We start from the raw sequence: 18,329 nt of genomic DNA, 5'->3' as shown, positions 1-18,329 counted from the left end.
GTTACACCAATCTTCAAGAAAGGTTCAAGGGGAAATCCGGGAAACTACAGACCATTGAGTCTGACCTCGGTACCGGGAAAGATGGTAGAAGCGCTGATAAAGGACCGCATCATTGATCACCTTGACGGACACAATCTGATGAGGACCAGCCAGGATGGCTTCAGCAAAGGAAGATCTTGCTTAACGAACTTGCTGTACTTCTTCGACGGAGTAAACAGGCAGATAGACAAGGGTGTCCTGGTTGACATCGTATATCTGAATTTTCAGAAGGTGTGCGACAGGGTTCCACATGAATGATTACTTCGAAAAATTGCGAGCCATGGAATCGAGGGTGAAATACGTGGATTAAAAACTGGCTGGCGGATAGGAAACAGAGAGTAGAGGTAAATGGACAATACTCGGACTGGAAAAGCGTCACGAGTAGAGTGCCGCAGGGTTCGGTGCTTGGACCCGTGCTTTTCAACATTTTTATAAATGACCTGGAAATTGGTACGACGAGCGAGGTGATTAAATTTGCAGACGATACGAAGTTATTCAGAGTAGTGAAGACGCAAGAGGATTGCGAAGACTTGCAACGTGACGTAAACATGCTCGAGAAATGGGCCCTGACATGGCAAATAAGGTTTAATGTGGATAAGTGTAAGGTGATGCATATCAGTAACAAAAATCTTATACACAAATACAGGATGTCCGGTATAGTACTTGGAAAGACCCTCCCCCAGGAAAGAGACTTGGGAGTACTGGTCGACAAGTCAATGAAGCCGTCCGCACAATGTGTGGTGGCGGTGAAAAGGGCGAACGGAATGCTAGAAATGATTAAGAAGGAGATCACGAACAGATCGGAGAAGGTTATCATGCCACTGTACCAGGCCATAGTATGCCCTCACCTGGAATACTTCGTCCAGCACTGGTCTCCTTAGATGAAGAAGGACACAGTACTACTCGAAAGGGTCCAGAGAAGAGCGAGTAAAATGGTTAAGGGGCTGGAGGAGTTGCTGTACAATGAGAGATTAGAGAAACTGGGCCTCTTCTCCCTTGAAAAGAGGAGACTGAGGGGTCATGATCGAAACATTCAAGGTAATGAAGGGAATAGACTTAGTAGATAAAGACAGGTTGTTCACCCTCTCCAAGGTAGAGAGAACGAGAGGGCACTCTCTAAAGTTAAAAGGGGATAGATTCCGTACAAACGTAAGGAAGTTCTTCTTTACCCAGAGAGTGGTAGAAAACTAGAATGCTCTTCCGGAGGTTTATATAGGGGAAAACACCCTCCAGGGATTCAAGACAAAGTTCGACAAGTTCCTGCTGAACCAGAACGTATGCAGGTAAGGCTAGTTTCAGGGCACTGGTCTTTGATCTAAGGGCCGCCGTGTGAGTGGACTGCTGGGCATGATGGACCACTGGTCTAACCCAGAAGCAACAATTCTTATGTTCTTATGTATACATCCCTTCCCCTCCCTCAGTAAATACCTCTGCCAGCTGCCTCCTGCAGTGTTACAGCCAGCGGTACAGGGCAGAAACGATCTTTTCAGCATCCAGCCTGGCCCTGTGCTGCTTCCTCAATGCCTGCAGTCAGTTCTCTCCCGCAAGAACTGTTGCAGGCATTGAAGCAGCGTGGGGCCAGCTGAATGCTGAAAAGGTCGCTCTTGCCTTGCACTGCTGGCTGCGACATTACAGGAGGCAGCCGTCCAGGAAGGAGCTACAGGTACAGGGGAATCCGCAGCTGATCTACTAATGGGGCGGCTTATCTACGATGTCTTTAGATAGGCCGCCCCATATAAGGAAGCCGCACGCACTGCAGGAGATTGGAAAACCCATGTATAGGCCACGGCCTATTCATGGGGAAATATGGTATTTGTGAGTCGCTGATTACAGCACAACTGTATGAATATCTTATCAAAAATTTACATGTTCCTTTTTTGTTGTTGTGTTCATTGGATTTTATTTATAAGAGATGTTGCTGTGGTTAAAAGGTTATAGGGTAATTTTCAAACTCTCAGCTTTGTGACAAGGGCTAATGGTTTATCAATTGGCTTTCCCACTAGCTTCCAAATGAAAGTAAGTACTTTTCTTTTGCATTGAAATTTGCCACCAGTGCAAAGTTTGTGGTCACTTGTTCCTACTTTACTTTAAATCTTTTTTTTATTAACAAGAATGAAAACACAAACATTGGCAACAGGACAAGTAATGTGTTGCATATATTAAAAAAAAGGGGCAACCCGCCATCGAGGACTGGACTCTTATGTCCTCAATGGCTACAGAAGAAGACCCACCCACCCCCAAGCCCTCCAACCCCTGCCCACCCCCCATTCCCAAATTCAACAGTACAGAGAGCACGTAGTATCAGATAGGTGGGTGAGGATACAGTTGAAGACTGTTTAAAATACGACTACGACTCCTTGGAGATAAAGTGGCCAAATAAGGAGTCCCAAGTGTTGACAAAGTCTCGACTCCTGCAACGAGAGGAGGAAGCCATGTGGGCTTCCCAGTCCATCAGTTCATGTAGTTTATTTCTCCAATACCAGAAGGAGTGAGGAATATCTGCCAACCAATAGTTCAATATACATTTTTTCCCCAAAATATAACATTTACTCAAAAACAGTTTTTCAGCAGAGGTATACACAGAAAACATGGAGAAGTGAGCAAACAACATATGGAGTGCAGAAAGAGGAACAGAAACATGCAACAGGCCCCGCAGAAATGAGGCCAAGTCCTCCCCCCAAAACCCTGTACACCCTCGCAAAGCCAAAGGCCATGAAAATAGGAGTTCACTTCAGTAATACAGGTAGTACAAAGTTTATATATATATATATATATATATATATATATATATATATATAAAAGAAAATGGGGGAGGCAGAGGAAAGCTGTAAGGAAGCCCCTCGCAGGAGGCAGGTCCCGAAGTCCAATGTAACACAGTTCAGTGCCCCTAGGGGCAAGCTATACCACAGACAAACGCTTTCCAAAGCTCACGAGGTCCCTTCCTGGATCTTGTCTTCCACAAAGCGTCAGACGGCCTCCAGGTTATCAAAATGATGCGCCCTGCCTGAGTGCATAATCCGCAGACATGCAGGATACTGTAGAGAGAAAGGGAATATGGTGACGGACAAGGCTGGTACAGAGGATCGAGAGCTTGCATCGAGCCTGAGAGATCTCCGCGGAGTAGTCCAGGAAACAAAGGACTACAAATAATGCAGCTTCTACACATGCCGCATCGCCCGGAGCACTGCTATCTTGTGGCGGTAGTTTAACAGGCGGCAAATGACCACCTGCAGCCTGTCAGCTCCCTCCTTCCGCTGCCCCAGGCGATGAGCCCATTTGAAGAAAAGAGGGCCCATTGTGGACAGGAGCGGCAAGGACTCCGGGAGCCATTTCTCCCAAGAAATCACCCAGGTCGTTATCCAGCAGGGACTCAGAGGTTATTCCGGCAGGACCAGTTTTCTAGGTCATCTACTTTAGCCTGGAGTGCTGCCAGCGAGGTAGAATGTACCGCCTGTTCCTGGGAAAATCTCTGCACCGAATCCTCCTTGTTGCTGATCCTCTGCTGCGTGTCGCACACCTCGGAGGTCAATGTAGCAAACCGCTGGTCCAGAGAGTCCAGTTTATTGAGTATTCTCTGAAGCTTAGCACCCAGTGTGCCTTTCAGTGCAGCCTGTACCTCGGCGGTGACTTTGGCGACCCAGAGAGAACTCGGGGATTCTGGCGATGCAGGCGCCACGTGCGCCGCCATCTTGAGCTCCGGCTGCTTACCCTGGTCACAAGTCTTCATGGTGATATTTCTTACATCTTTTGCTAACTATTATTTTGAAGGGTTTGGCAGGGAGGGAGTTTAGAGCATAAAGAACACCACCACCTCTCCTTCAATTCCCTGTTGTTTTCCCCTTTTAAAGGCAAAGTGTGTGCCATCCAATGAAGAGAGACTTTAGGAAAATTAAAATGGGAAATACCAGACTTGTCTAAGCAGTGAATGTGCTTGGGAAAACTAACAAATTCAACTGCTTCTAATTAATGATTTCTTATTTGTCAATTCTTTTTTTTTTTAAATTTCGTATCTGTTAATTTCGATCCCTTCTTTGTTTTATCTCTAATGTTTGTAAATCGAGTTGAGGGCTGAATCGGTATATAAAACTAAAGGATTGGATTATGTTCTGCATTGCATAATGATACTTTGTATGACAGTTCTGACGTTTAAAACTTTAACATGGTGTCAGACAACAACAATGCTGCCTTTTGATTTCACATACAATTGAAGCTCTCATTTTGGATCCAGATTCTGCTAGGTAAGACTGTAGAACCTTCTCCACAAATGCTATACTTCTTAGGGAAGGCTAGCTACACAGAGAACACGTATTGCGAGGAAACTAGCTGCAGCAGATAATCCTTCCTCAATAATATATACATGAAAACTATGATGGAACACAGCAGTGGGTGCAAAGAAGGGGATATACAATACTTAGATAGATTTGATTATTCATAAATGTGGGTTCTTGTACAATCCCACTTTATTCTGGGACTAGTAGGTTATTTCCATCTGCCTGCTAGGATCTGTAGGAAGCCTCAAAACTTCAGAGGCCTTAACCCCTCCCCCTTGTACCTCATCACTGTGCATGCTCCTCACCTTACCAGTTCTTCTTCCTACAGGCCAGACTGTACAACCTTATCTTTTCTGCTCGTGTTTAATTTCCTGGTATTTCAGTATTTTTCTTTTGCGGTTTTCACCCTTGTGCTGTGGAGGTTCCATAGAAACATAGAAGATGACGGCAGAAAAGGGCTACAGCCCATCAAGTCTGCCCACTCTGCTTACTTACCCCCTGTCTATGCCCTAATGACCCAATTTCCTTATCTTGACCCTCGTAGGGATCCCACATGGGTATCCCATTTATTCTTAAAGTCTGGCACGCTATCTGCCTCGATCACCTGCACTGGAAGCTTGTTCCAATGATCAACCACTCTCTCTGTGAAGAAATACTTTCTGGTGTCGCCATGAAATTTTCCGCCCCTGAGTTTGAGCGGGTGCCCTCTTGTGGCCGAGGGTCCCTTGAGAAAGAAAATATCATCTTCCACTTCGACACGTCCCGTGAGGTACTTAAATGTTTCGATCATGTCTCCCCTCTTCCTACGTTCCTCAAGAGTGTAGAGCTGCAATTTGTTCAGTCTCTCTTCGTACGAGAGACCCTTGAGCCCCGAGATCATCCTGGTGGCCGTCCGTTGAACCGATTCAATTCTGCGCACATCTTTACTGTAATGTGGCCTCCAGAATTGCACACAGTACTCCAGATGAGGTCTCACCATGGCCCTGTACAACGGCATTATGACTTCAGGCTTTCGGCTGACGAAACTTCTATTGATACAACCCAATATCTGCCTTGCCTTAGATGAAGCCTTCTCCACTTGATTGGCAGTTTTCATGTCTGCACTGATGATTACTCCTAAATCTCGTTCTGCTGAAGTCCTAGTTAAAGTTTCTCCGTTCAAGAAGTACGTCCTGCATGGATTTCCGCTTCCGAGGTGCATGACCTTACATTTCTTAGCATTGAAGCCTAGCTGCCAGGTTGAGGACCAACTTTCCAATGTAAGCAGGTCCTGCGCCATATAATTCTGTAAACTGCATTCACTTACTATATTACATAGTTTGGCGTCATCGGCGAATAGTGTTATTTTACCTTGAAGCCCTTGAGTCAGATCCCCTATGAATATGTTGAAAAGGATTGGACCCAGGACCGAGACCTGCAGCACTCCACTGGTCACCTCCGATGTTTTAGAGAGGGTACCATTAACCACCACCCTCTGAAGTCTGCCACTCAGCCAATCATTGACCCATGCAGTTAGTGTCTCTCCTAACCCCATCGATTCCATCTTGCTTAGCAGCCTGCGGTGTGGGACACTGTCAAAAGCTTTCCTGAAGTCCAGGTACACGACATCCAAAGACTCTCCCAAGTCCAACTTTCTTGTTACCCAGTCAAAGAAGCTGATGAGATTGGATTGGCAGGACCTACCCTTGGTGAATCCATGCTGACTGGGATCCCGAAGATTCCCTTAATTCAAGATCGTGTCCAATTTGCTTTTAATTAGTGTTTCCATGAGTTTGCACACTATTGATGTGAGACTCACCGGTCTATAATTCGCAGCCTCTGCCCTGCAACCCTTTTTATGCAGAGGAACGACATTAGCTAATTTCCAGTCCAGGGGAACTGCGTGGACATCCTTGACTGCAGGAGATTGCAGACCTTTGGATAAACTCTGTTTCTGAGGGGTTCCCTGCACATCAGATCGAGGCTCAGGGACTGTTCCCATGAGAGCTTGCTCACCCCAGGTTTATCTTCTAGTGGGTAAAGCACAGGCTGAGTGGTTCCGTGGAGGTGCAACCGGGATCGGAGCCAGACTGCGTTCCTCTGCCAGGCATCTGCGCATCGTATCCAAGGGTGGTAGAGGTCTCTGGCCATTGTGGTCAGGCTGGGGTAGTCAGAAGACTTGATATCCAGATTTCCAGTTCACTGAGGCAAAGGATCTCCCTGTCAGCTTTTTTCAGCTATCTGCAGTTTCTCTTATTCAGCACATGTCACAGTGAGTACAGGCCCCATGTTCGACCTCATGGTGACTGTAGCCAACAAGAAAGCCAATCAGTTCTTAAGTCGTCAAGAGGCCAGCAGCGAAGGCCTGGATGCTCTGGTTCAGCCCTGGCCCCAGGAAGGTCTTTATGTCTTCTCTCCGTGGCCCATGATAGGGCATCTGTTGAGGTGGATTGTGACCCACGGGGTCTGGTGATTCTAGTGGTTCTCGATTGGCCAAAGTGGCCTTGGTATGCTGACTTGGGTCGGCTCCAGCAGGATTGGGGGCTCCAGCTACCTTGTCATTCTCGCCTTCTCATACAGGGTCTGATTGCGATGCAGTATCCAGACTACACTTCTCCCTCTGAATCCGTGGTTTCAGCATCCGCGGATTTGGTTATTTGTGATTTTATTTATTTATTTATTTATTAGAACCATTTTCGGGCTATTTTTAAACCCTCTTAGAGCCCCCTTAAGCCTTACCTGGTGGTCTAGCGGGTTTTCGGGGCAGGAGCAATCTTTTCAAGATTACGACGGGAGCTCACAGCAGCCATTTCCTATGAGTGATCTGCACAGGACAGGAGTGTACGAAGATCGCTCCTGCCCCGAAAACCCACTAGACCACCAGATAAGGCTTAAGGGATGCCAGGGGGAAGCGAGGGGTTGGTCAGAGCTGGCCCGAATATTATTCGTGTTTTTTTAATATTTGCCGGCCGGCTCTGCCCCTAACCCCCTTGGATACGGAGGGAGAAGTGTACTTTGGTCTTACGGCATAGCTCTTGAGTGTAAGGCCTTGACTAGCAGGGACTATTCTTCGACAGTGATTGCCACATTGCTTCACAGCAAACTGAAGACCATAGTGGCGGCTTATGTGAAGGCTTGAAGGTCTTATCAGGCCTGGTGCACTCTGAGACAGGTGGGCACGTCTCTTCCATCGATTTCTCAGGTCCTGGAATTTCTACAAGTTGGCCTGAAGAAAGGTCTATCAGTAGCTTTGCTCAGAGTACAGATTGCTGGTCTTTCATGTATGGGACCTCCTTCCCTGTAGGGCTCATTGGCAGTTCATCCAGATGTGCTTCATTTTCTGTGGGGTGCTCTACAACTAAGGCCTTCCCTGTCCAACCTGAAACCTTAATCTGGTTCTTTGCTCTCTAGCTTATCCTCCGTATGAGCCTCTAGAACTGGCGTGTCTGGATCTCATGATCAAGACGGTCTTCCTGGTGGCTATTACCTCAGCCCACAGGGTTTTGGAGCTTCAAACTCACGCCTGCAGGGATCCCTTTCTGTGTATTACGCTGCATACTGTTCCTTCTTTTCTTTGGAAAGTGATTTTCCGCTTTCCATGTGAATCGGAAAGTCTAGCTTCCTGCTTTTGCTTCCTCTGGTTTGAGGGAGCAGGACTGGGTGTTACAATCCTTGGACGTGCACAGAAATTTATTGTGGTATCTGGAGGTCACCAATGAGTTTCGCCTTGCTGACCATCTGTTTGTTTTGGCGGGTCCTGCCCACAGAGGTTAGCCAGCTTCCAAGGGCTACCATTTCCAGGTGATTTGCATGGCCATTTCCATGGTTTACATGGCGGCCGGAAAGAAGTCCCCCCTTGGGGCAAGGGCTCATTCAACCAGAGGTGTTTCATCCTCTTGGACAGAGTTGTCGGCTGTTTTTCTGGATGAGATTTGCAGGGTCGTTACCTGGTTCTCCTTGTATACATTCACCAAGTTTTATAGGATCGATGTGGTGGCCGAGCAGGATGCTGCTTTTGGTGCCTCTGTTTTGGCAGCAGTCCCACCCTGAATTTTTGAGACTGCTCTGTTACATCCCACTGGTCCCGGAATAAAGTGGGATTTTACAAGAATGAAAGATTAGGTTCTTACCTCTGCTAATCTTCTTTCTTGTAAATCCACACTTTATTCTGGGAACCCACCCTATACTTGCTGATTCACCGATTGTCTGCCTTGCAAGTACTGGTAAGTTGGATTTGTTTTCTGACCAGCCTTTTTAAGAATGTCATCAGCATTGGTTTAACACTTATTTTGGAGGGGTCCCTAGTTCAGGTGCCCTCTTCTGACAGTACAGGCTGTGTCTCCCTATAGCACTGTTTTATCGTTTCAGGTTTCCAAAGTTTCTGTTGTTGCATTTGTTAATTATGAGCAGAATTGATTTTATTGTCGGGGAGTTTCCCTGTTCCCCTCTCTCTTATTATCCTCTGCAGATGTTCTTGGCTGCTTTAAGACTGACTGGTAAGCTGAGGAGCATGCACAGTGATGAGGTATGAGGGGAAGGGGTTAAAGCCTCTGAGGTTTTGAGGCTTCCTAAAGATGGTGTCGGGTAGACGGAAATAACCCATTGGTCCCAGAATAAATTTTGGATTTGCTAGAAAGAAGATTAGCAAAGATAAGAACCTAATCTTTCGTTTATAATTGTTTACATTTTAATAAGAAAGAAAATGTATTCATAGGATGCTGACATGGTCAAAAATTGTGAATGGCAAAATGGTGCAAGCAGTAGAATTTTGACCAAGATTTTAGTGTCTCTGAATCATTGTAACATCCCAATATGAGGAGGTACTTAAAAGTTCTCAGCCTAACCAACTTACTAAATTCTGAACATTATTTTGCCACTGTATCTGAGTGTTATTTTATTTTGCAAAGTGCCAATTTGCAGAATCATAATGCTTTGTTTTGACATTGTTTCAGATCATTGATTGAACCATGTCAATGAAAAGTGTGAAATTTTCAAGTGTGGAACTCTGAGCCATCATGAAGTTCCTATTCTTGCAGAAGAAAACTCCAAAGGAAATCCATAAATCCTCTCTGCAGCAGAGAGACTTCCGGATTGGCAGCAGGCAGCTTGTGGGAATCGCTGCTACTGCTGCAACCCATTGAAACACTGTGCACAAATAGATAAATTCTGTGCGAATGTGCATTTCTTTGGAAATTCTGCATTGCACAAGTCACACAGAATTCTACCAGGAGTATAAATGTTAGCCTCAGAAAATGGTGGGATACCTTAGTTCACCAGAATTAATGGTATGAGAATGTGCTTTACACATTTCAAACTGTATAATCATGGTTTAAAAGTGGATCAAACTTCTCTAGTGCAGAAATTACAATTCACCATTCTGATTGAGTTAATGACCAGAAAATGTTTCTGCTCCAGTTTCCAGGAGTACAGTTTCTCTGGAACAACTCCCGCTGACAGCGAATATGAAAGAAGGATGATGTCCGTATTTAATCACGTGCTGGAGGAAGTGGAGTCTCTCAGTGGGAAATATCCACCTGTCTCTTATATGGTATGTTAGGATATCAGTCAACATAGTTGTGGCAGCTTATATCTTGCTGTCTAAAAGGTTATAGTTGACAGGCATGGCGCACTGCTGTGAGGAAGTCTGGGTCTGCATATCTTATGGCTGTTTACATCTGTGAGAAGCAATGGTGACAGGTGAGCCAATATTTAACAAGAACTGTAAAGTTAATTCATACCCATTTCAGGACAGAGTTCAGTGCCTCTATGCTGTCTATGTAATGTCACACTGTAATCAATAGTCAATTAAATATTGTCTTGGCCATTATTTAATAATATATGCTATTGCTTATGCATAGTGCATGTTAAATGGCTTCACATGTGCTTTGCATAATTTTTGTGTTGGAGGTAGAAGTATTACCAAACTGGAAGAATAGCATCCTGTATCCTTGGCAATGTGGTTAGCATAGATGGCTGCCGTGAGAAATTGCAGTCTATTATTCAGCCTATGTCTGTAGAAACTATTATGATGAGCAACACTTTCTTTAGAAGTCCTCGGGACACACCCAGCCAGTCGGGTTTGCAAGATTAAGGCATAGGCAAACTAGGCATATTCCTAGGGCTGAAATGTTTAGGAGAGACCTCTCAGAAGTGCTAATTTAATGTTGCCTAAGATAGATTGCTTCTCTGGTGAGTAGCTACTGGCTAAAAGAAGAGTTGGATGGGGAAGACTGGAACCACTACAGTTCTCAAAAGTCTCCTTACTTTCTGTTCATTGTCTTCTATCTGATGGGAGGAGTTAATGAGCAGTACTTTTTTATTGCTTCCTCAGCTGTTGGTTTTCCTCTGAAGACAGAATCACAGGGGGAAGGGGGCATTTATCATCATTTTAAAATGTATTTATATTTTGAAATAGGAGTCAAATGTGAATCTTTGCCTAGGGTCTACCAAAGAATCAATCCTGCCCTGCCCACAAATAAAACACATAAGATAAATTTTATATGCACTAATTCCATTGTATGTAAATTTGTCTTGCGCAAACTCATTGTGTATATTCTAAAAATCTAATTGACTGGGTGTATTCCCAAGGGCTAGGTTGAGAACCATTGCTCTAAAACAGTGATTCTTAACCTTTTTTGAGTTATGGACCCCTTTAAGAATCTGATGAAAGCTATGGACCCCCAAGATCCCATCCCATGGCATCAGTACAAGTGGGCTGTGCAGTCTTTCTTACACTAAATCTGTCTTTTCTCAGTCTCCAGCAGGTGGAGTGGTCTGTGTGCAGTCTCTCTTACAATCAATCCGTCTTTTCTCAGTCTCCAGCAGGTGGAGTGGTCTGTGTGCAGTCTCTCTTACAATCAATCCGTCTTTTCTCAGTCTCCAGCAGGTGGAGTGGTCTGTGTGCAGTCTCTCTTACAATCAATCCGTCTTTTCTCAGTCTCCAGCAGGTGGAGTGGTCTGTGTGCAGTCTCTCTTACAATCAATCTGTCTTTTCTCAGTCTCCAGCAGGTGGAGTGGTCTGTGTGCAGTCTCTCTTACAATCAATCCGTCTTTTCTCAGTCTCCAGCAGGTGGAGTGGTCTGTGTGCAGTCTCTCTTACAATCAATCCGTCTTTTCTCAGTCTCCAGCAGGTGGAGTGGTCTGTGTGCAGTCTCTCTTACAATCAATCCGTCTTTTCTCAGTCTCCAGCAGGTGGAGTGGTCTGTGTGCAGTCTCTCTTACAATCAATCCGTCTTTTCTCAGTCTCCAGCAGGTGGAGTGGTCTGTGTGCAGTCTCTCTTACAATCAATCCGTCTTTTCTCAGTCTCCAGCAGGTGGAGTGGTCTGTGTGCAGTCTCTCTTACAATCAATCTGTCTTTTCTCAGTCTCCAGCAGGTGGAGTGGTCTGTGTGCAGTCTCTCTTACAATCAATCCGTCTTTTCTCAGTCTCCAGCAGGTGGAGTGGTCTGTGTGCAGTCTCTCTTACAATCAATCTGTCTTTTCTCAGTCTCCAGCAGGTGGAGTGGTCTGTGTGCAGTCTCTCTTACAATCAATCTGTCTTTTCTCAGTCTCCAGCAGGTGGAGTGGTCTGTGTGCAGTCTCTCTTACAATCAATCCGTCTTTTCTCAGTCTCCAGCAGATGGAGTGGTCTGTGTGCAGTCTCTCTTACAATCAATCCGTCTTTTCTCAGTCTCCAGCAGGTGGAGTGGTCTGTGTGCAGTCTCTCTTACAATCAATCTGTCTTTTCTCAGTCTCCAGCAGGTGGAGTGGTCTGTGTGCAGTCTCTCTTACAATCAATCCGTCTTTTCTCAGTCTCCAGCAGGTGGAGTGGTCTGTGTGCAGTCTCTCTTACAATCAATCCGTCTTTTCTCAGTCTCCAGCAGGTGGAGTGGTCTGTGTGCAGTCTCTCTTACAATCAATCCGTCTTTTCTCAGTCTCCAGCAGGTGGAGTGGTCTGTGTGCAGTCTCTCTTACAATCAATCCGTCTTTTCTCAGTCTCCAGCAGGTGGAGTGGTCTGTGTGCAGTCTCTCTTACAATCAATCTGTCTTTTCTCAGTCTCCAGCAGGTGGAGTGGTCTGTGTGCAGTCTCTCTTACAATCAATCTGTCTTTTCTCAGTCTCCAGCAGGTGGAGTGGTCTGTGTGCAGTCTCTCTTACAATCAATCCGTCTTTTCTCAGTCTCCAGCAGGTGGAGTGGTCTGTGTGCAGTCTCTCTTACAATCAATCTGTCTTTTCTCAGTCTCCAGCAGGTGGAGTGGTCTGTGTGCAGTCTCTCTTACAATCAATCCGTCTTTTCTCAGTCTCCAGCAGGTGGAGTGGTCTGTGTGCAGTCTCTCTTACAATCAATCTGTCTTTTCTCAGTCTCCAGCAGGTGGAGTGGTCTGTGTGCAGTCTCTCTTACAATCAATCCATCTTTTCTCAGTCTCCAGCAGGTGGAGTGGTCTGTGTGCAGTCTCTCTTACAATCAATCCGTCTTTTCTCAGTCTCCAGCAGGTGGAGTGGTCTGTGTGCAGTCTCTCTTACAATCAATCCGTCTTTTCTCAGTCTCCAGCAGGTGGAGTGGTCTGTGTGCAGTCTCTCTTACAATCAATCTGTCTTTTCTCAGTCTCCAGCAGGTGGAGTGGTCTGTGTGCAGTCTCTCTTACAATCAATCCGTCTTTTCTCAGTCTCCAGCAGGTGGAGTGGTCTGTGTGCAGTCTCTCTTACAATCAATCCGTCTTTTCTCAGTCTCCAGCAGGTGGAGTGGTCTGTGTGCAGTCTCTCTTACAATCAATCCGTCTTTTCTCAGTCTCCAGCAGGTGGAGTGGTCTGTGTGCAGTCTCTCTTACAATCAATCTGTCTTTTCTCAGTCTCCAGCAGGTGGAGTGGTCTGTGTGCAGTCTCTCTTACAATCAATCCGTCTTTTCTCAGTCTCCAGCAGGTGGAGTGGTCTGTGTGCAGTCTCTCTTACAATCAATCCGTCTTTTCTCAGTCTCCAGCAGGTGGAGTGGTCTGTGTGCAGTCTCTCTTACAATCAATCTGTCTTTTCTCAGTCTCCAGCAGGTGGAGTGGTCTGTGTGCAGTCTCTCTTACAATCAATCCGTCTTTTCTCAGTCTCCAGCAGGTGGAGTGGTCTGTGTGCAGTCTCTCTTACAATCAATCCGTCTTTTCTCAGTCTCCAGCAGGTGGAGTGGTCTGTGTGCAGTCTCTCTTACAATCAATCTGTCTTTTCTCAGTCTCCAGCAGGTGGAGTGGTCTGTGTGCAGTCTCTCTTACAATCAATCCGTCTTTTCTCAGTCTCCAGCAGGTGGAGTGGTCTGTGTGCAGTCTCTCTTACAATCAATCTGTCTTTTCTCAGTCTCCAGCAGGTGGAGTGGTCTGTGTGCAGTCTGTGCTGAGGTTTGTTAAGGCCTGTTGGATCTGGTTAGTAAATCTTTCTTGTTCCTTTGTCTGGACTAGAGAATGACACGGGGAAAAAAAATTGTCCCCATCTCCGCCCCGTCCTTGGGAACTTGGACCTTGTCCCCGCCCTATCCCGTGAGCTCGGTCCCCGTCCCTGTGAGCTCGGTCCCCGTCCCTGTGAGCTCGGTCCCTGTCCCCGTGAGCTCGGTCCCTGTCCCCGTGAGCTCAAGCTAATCAATATCCAACAGTGTTTTCCTGGTCCACTTGGGGCTAGGCTTATGTTTTTTCTCCATGTGAGTGTGGAGTCGTATGTTCTGAATCAGGCTATTCGTAAAGACCAATTGTAAGAGGGACTGCCCAGCCTATTTGTACTGATGCCAAAATTCAGTGTCTCAGTCTCCATCTGTTGGCAGAGGAGTGTAAACCCATCTGTTTCTGTGCCGGTCTGGAGGGACTAAAAGAAAGAAAATTAGCAGGTAAGGACCTAATTTCTCCTTTCTAAATTTTCTGTGGTCATCTTTGTATAACCAGTATAAATTTATGTTAATTGTGATTCATATGTTACTTTTTATGACTTTATAAGAATTAAAAGATGAAAAAATTTGGCGTTTTAAATAGGTAAATTGCAAAAATTGACTATCCTGGTCACAAAAGCAAAGTTTTATGGAAATAACATATTTTCTATACTTTTTTAGGTATGAGCAATTAGGAAATTACATTTGCTTCCCGGGAACAAAAATCATGTTACAAGTGTAATCATCCAAATTCAATTTATGCTGCCAAAATATCCTTACAAAATTCATAAAGAGATGACCAGAAGCAGAGAAATACATAAAAGAAAAGCAGTGGGCTAAGCAATATAGAAGGAAAAAAGGACAGTGTAGGTGGTAAAAAGGTGACAAATCTGTTTTGAATCAACATCTCAACAGACAAGAAAAAGATCATAAAATAAACACAGAACCTATGCAGTTACCCAAACAAACCAAAACCCACCCTGCCCCAACTTCTGAATGGGGAGAATTAGCTTTGTGATGCCAACATCATTAACCCATATACTAAAGATGAGAGAGATCAAAGTTTAAAAGAAATCAGGAAATCATGCAGAACATGAGTCATGGAATTCTTTCCAACCCATTTGTGTGCTCATCTTTGTGTGTCTGTATTGTGCACTTGTGGGATGTGTATGTACGGTCTTTGTATATGGCAAGACAGATCGAGGTGGACTGGGGCAATGTGGCCAATGCCAGGTGGATTTCTACAGTCTGTGTTCTGTATATGACAAGACAGATCAGGAGCAAGTATGTGTATTTTATACCACATTCATATCATTCGAGTACAGGTCTTGCCTATTAGGAAGGGAGGAGAGAACATCTCATAAAGGAACTTAGCAAGTAAAGTGAATAAATACTAGATTGTTGCTTCAATATTGCTTTGATAAAGAGTGGACTATTTGGCAGACTGGATGGACCACACAGGTATCTGCCATCATTTACTATGTATTCATAGATCAGTTTTGTTTGTGTGTATCTGTAGGTTGAACGGTGTAATTATTGTAATGCAGTGAATTGGTGTATGTATCCTGCAGCTGTTGGAACTGCTTCTCCCATAGAAATGTATTGAACAGTGTGTTTTGGGGGATGGTGACTTTAGATCCGCCCCACCCCGCACCCATTACTACTACCACCAGCATATGTAGAATATTCCCTTGTGCAGCACGGGATTTTCCTCCAACCAGTTCCTTGTCATTGGCTAAATCCTACCCATAGTCTCTGTTGCTGGTTACACTGGAAGCAGTCAGGGCAGGTTCACTCACACAGGAGGGAGGAATGAATTGTGGCAGATTTAAAACTCTGAAAAATATTGAGACACATTAGCAATTCTTGTAGCTCTGGACATTAATGCAAATTTCCATGAAATCCTGGGGGGGGGGAACCCCAGACAATTGTCAATCCTAAGCATGTCCCCACCCCAAATATTAGGACCACAAGTATGAGCAAAATTTGCCAGTACCTTAAACTGACCCTGATTATGCAATAGATATTAGTTGGCAGTACAAATTGCAACCAAAAAGCATCCGATGTGATTCAGTGAATAGTTTTCATAGTAGAGTTAACCACAAAGTAAATATACATCAGAATGACTGACTAAAAATGCAGTCCATCAGGAATAGGGAATTTACAGTCTGTGTGTGTTTGCATGTATTGGCTAGTTTTTTGGGAGTAGGTTTTCTTTAAAGGTAGGGGGGAGATTACAGAACATGAGTGAGGTGGTTTTAAAAGAGGAATTCCCTAACTGTTGTATGAGGTGAGTCTCTTTCAGTTGAAAGGAAAATCCAAAGTGAGAGGGCATAAGATGAAGTTAAGAAGTGATAGGCTCAGAAGTAATTTAAGATTTTGGCCAGGTACTAGTGACCTGGACTGGCCACCGTGAGAATGGGCTACTGGGCCTGATGGACCTTTGGTCTGACCCAGTAAGGCTATTCTTATGTTCCTAGAGAAAAAGTGGTAGATGCTTGGAATAGTCTCCCAGTTGAGAACATAAGAATTGCCGCTGCTGGATCAGACCAGTGGTCCATCGTGCCCAGCAGTCCGCTCACGTAGCAGCCCTTAGGTCAAGACCAGTGTCCTAACCGAGACTAGCCTTATCTGCATATGTTCTGGTTCAGCAGGAACTTGTCTAACTTTAGCCTCTGGAAGAGCGTTCCAGTTTTCCACCACTCTGGGTGAAGAAGAACTTCCTTACGTTTGTACTAAATGTATCCCCTTTTAACTTTAGAGAGTGCCCTCTCGTTCTCTCTACCTTGGAGAGGGTGAACAACCTGTCTCTATCTACTAAGTCTGTTCCCTTCATTATCTTGAATGTTTCGATCATGTCCCCTCTCTTTTCAAGGGAGAAGAGGCCCAGTTTCTCTAATCTCTCACTGTACAGCAACTCCTCCAGCCCCTTAACCATTTTAGTTGCTCTTCTTTGGACCCTTTCGAGCAGTACCGTGTCCTTCATTTACGGCGACCACTGCTGGACGCAGTATTCCAGGTGGGGGCGTACCATGGCCCGGTACAGCAGCATGATAACCTTCTCCGATCTGCTCGTGATCCCCTTCTTAATCATTCCTATCATTCTGTTCGCCCTTTTCGAAGCCGCCACACATTGCATGGACAGCTTCATTGACTTGTCGACCAGTACTACCAAGACTCTTTCCGAATACCACACCAGACATCCTATATTGGTGGAGAAGACTGTGTCTGAATTCAAGAAAGCTTGGGACCTCATGGGGAGAGAAGGTTACAGTGGATGGGCCATTTAGTGGTTTTTTTGCCATTATGTTTTTAGTTGCTGTGCTGCAGAAGCTGGAATTGCTTTTCCAATAGAAATGCATTGGGCTATTTCTCTGGAACTCCCAGTCTGATCTGGCCCATTTTCAAACTAGATGTCTCTGTCCACCAGTTTTTCCTTTATGTCAAATAGACATACTCTTGATCCCTTTTGTATACTTGTTTCCAACTTTTTTGGGATTGGAAAGATAAAATGGAGAGAAACCCCAGAGAATGGATTTTAGATCCACAAACTTATAAATTGCTAGGGTCCAAATATCCATTTAATAAATTAAAGAAAGGAATCCCAAGCACTGTGGTTTTGTAGGCAGTTTAAATAAAATCTATCCAGTATTTCAATATATATCATTATGTTCTAGATTCCTTTATCTTATGTTAACTGATTTGCAGCTAGATGACTGGCTTATCATATTAAAAGCTTATGTTGATGTGTTGAAAATTTTTCATGCCTGCTAGTCTTCCAATGAGTGTAATATTTTACCTTCCAACCCTGGAATTGAGAATACATGTTTAGTTTTAGGGATTTTTTAAGAGGGGGGGGGTTCTCATGTTGGTTTTGTTTTCTTAATTCTGTTCATTTTGTTTTGCAGCATACAGCTTGCCTCTGTAATGCAGTCATCGCTTTGTTAAAAGTACCTCTTTCATTTCAGCGGTATTTTTTCCAGAAATTACAGTCAACTAGCATTAAGGTATGTTACACTGAAGCTGAGTTTTGCTATCCAGATACTCTCATTGGAATATAAATTTAGTGAATAAAACTAGCTTGTTTTGTTCTTTTTGTTGGCGGGGTTTTTCCTTAAAAACAAATAAATGTCCTTTTTTTTCCTTAATTTACTTATGAAACAAAAGATATTCACAAAAATGTGTATTATAACTGAGGAATAAATTAGGACACTCCCACATATCCTCCCACTTAAAGTGGCTCAAATCACGTACAGGTGTATCGCATCAGGTGCACATGATTAGAACATCGTCACTCAGCATTTTGAAGCAGGTTTGCCCTACTTAAACCTCAGACATTTTGTTTGGTGTGCTCATGACTGCTGCAGTGACAGTGAACACCATGGTGAGTTCAAAAGACCTGTATGAGGCCTTCAGAAAGAAGATTGTAGCAGTTTATAAGTCTTGTAAGGGATTTAAAAAGATCTCGAAAGAATTTGACGCTAGTCATTTCACAGTCCGGAAAATAGTACACAAATGGAGGTCTTTCCAAACAACTGCCAGCATGCCCAGGTCTGGCCATCCAAGCAAGTTGACCCCCAGAGCAGACCACAAGATGCTAAAAGAAGTCTCCAAAAACCCTAAAATGTCATCATAGGACCTACAGCAGGCTCTTGCTACTGGGTTT

General features: G+C 44.6%; 1 protein-coding gene across 1 annotated transcript in view; it reads left to right on the top strand.

Annotated features, from left to right (window-relative positions):
• INTS7 (integrator complex subunit 7) overlaps positions 1–18,329 on the top strand; it is a 107,095-nt gene that overhangs the window by 75,297 nt on the left and 13,469 nt on the right. The window contains exons 16-18 of the mRNA XM_033938311.1: positions 4,209–4,277; positions 9,705–9,837; positions 17,572–17,670. Of these exons, the coding sequence (XP_033794202.1) occupies positions 4,209–4,277; positions 9,705–9,837; positions 17,572–17,670 (301 nt within the window). The remainder of the gene's footprint in view (positions 1–4,208; positions 4,278–9,704; positions 9,838–17,571; positions 17,671–18,329) is intronic.

Source organism: Geotrypetes seraphini, chromosome 3 (genome assembly GCF_902459505.1).
Source record: "Geotrypetes seraphini chromosome 3, aGeoSer1.1, whole genome shotgun sequence".
Taxonomy (NCBI): domain Eukaryota; kingdom Metazoa; phylum Chordata; class Amphibia; order Gymnophiona; family Dermophiidae; genus Geotrypetes; species Geotrypetes seraphini.
This window is presented reverse-complemented; position numbering and strand designations above follow the sequence as displayed.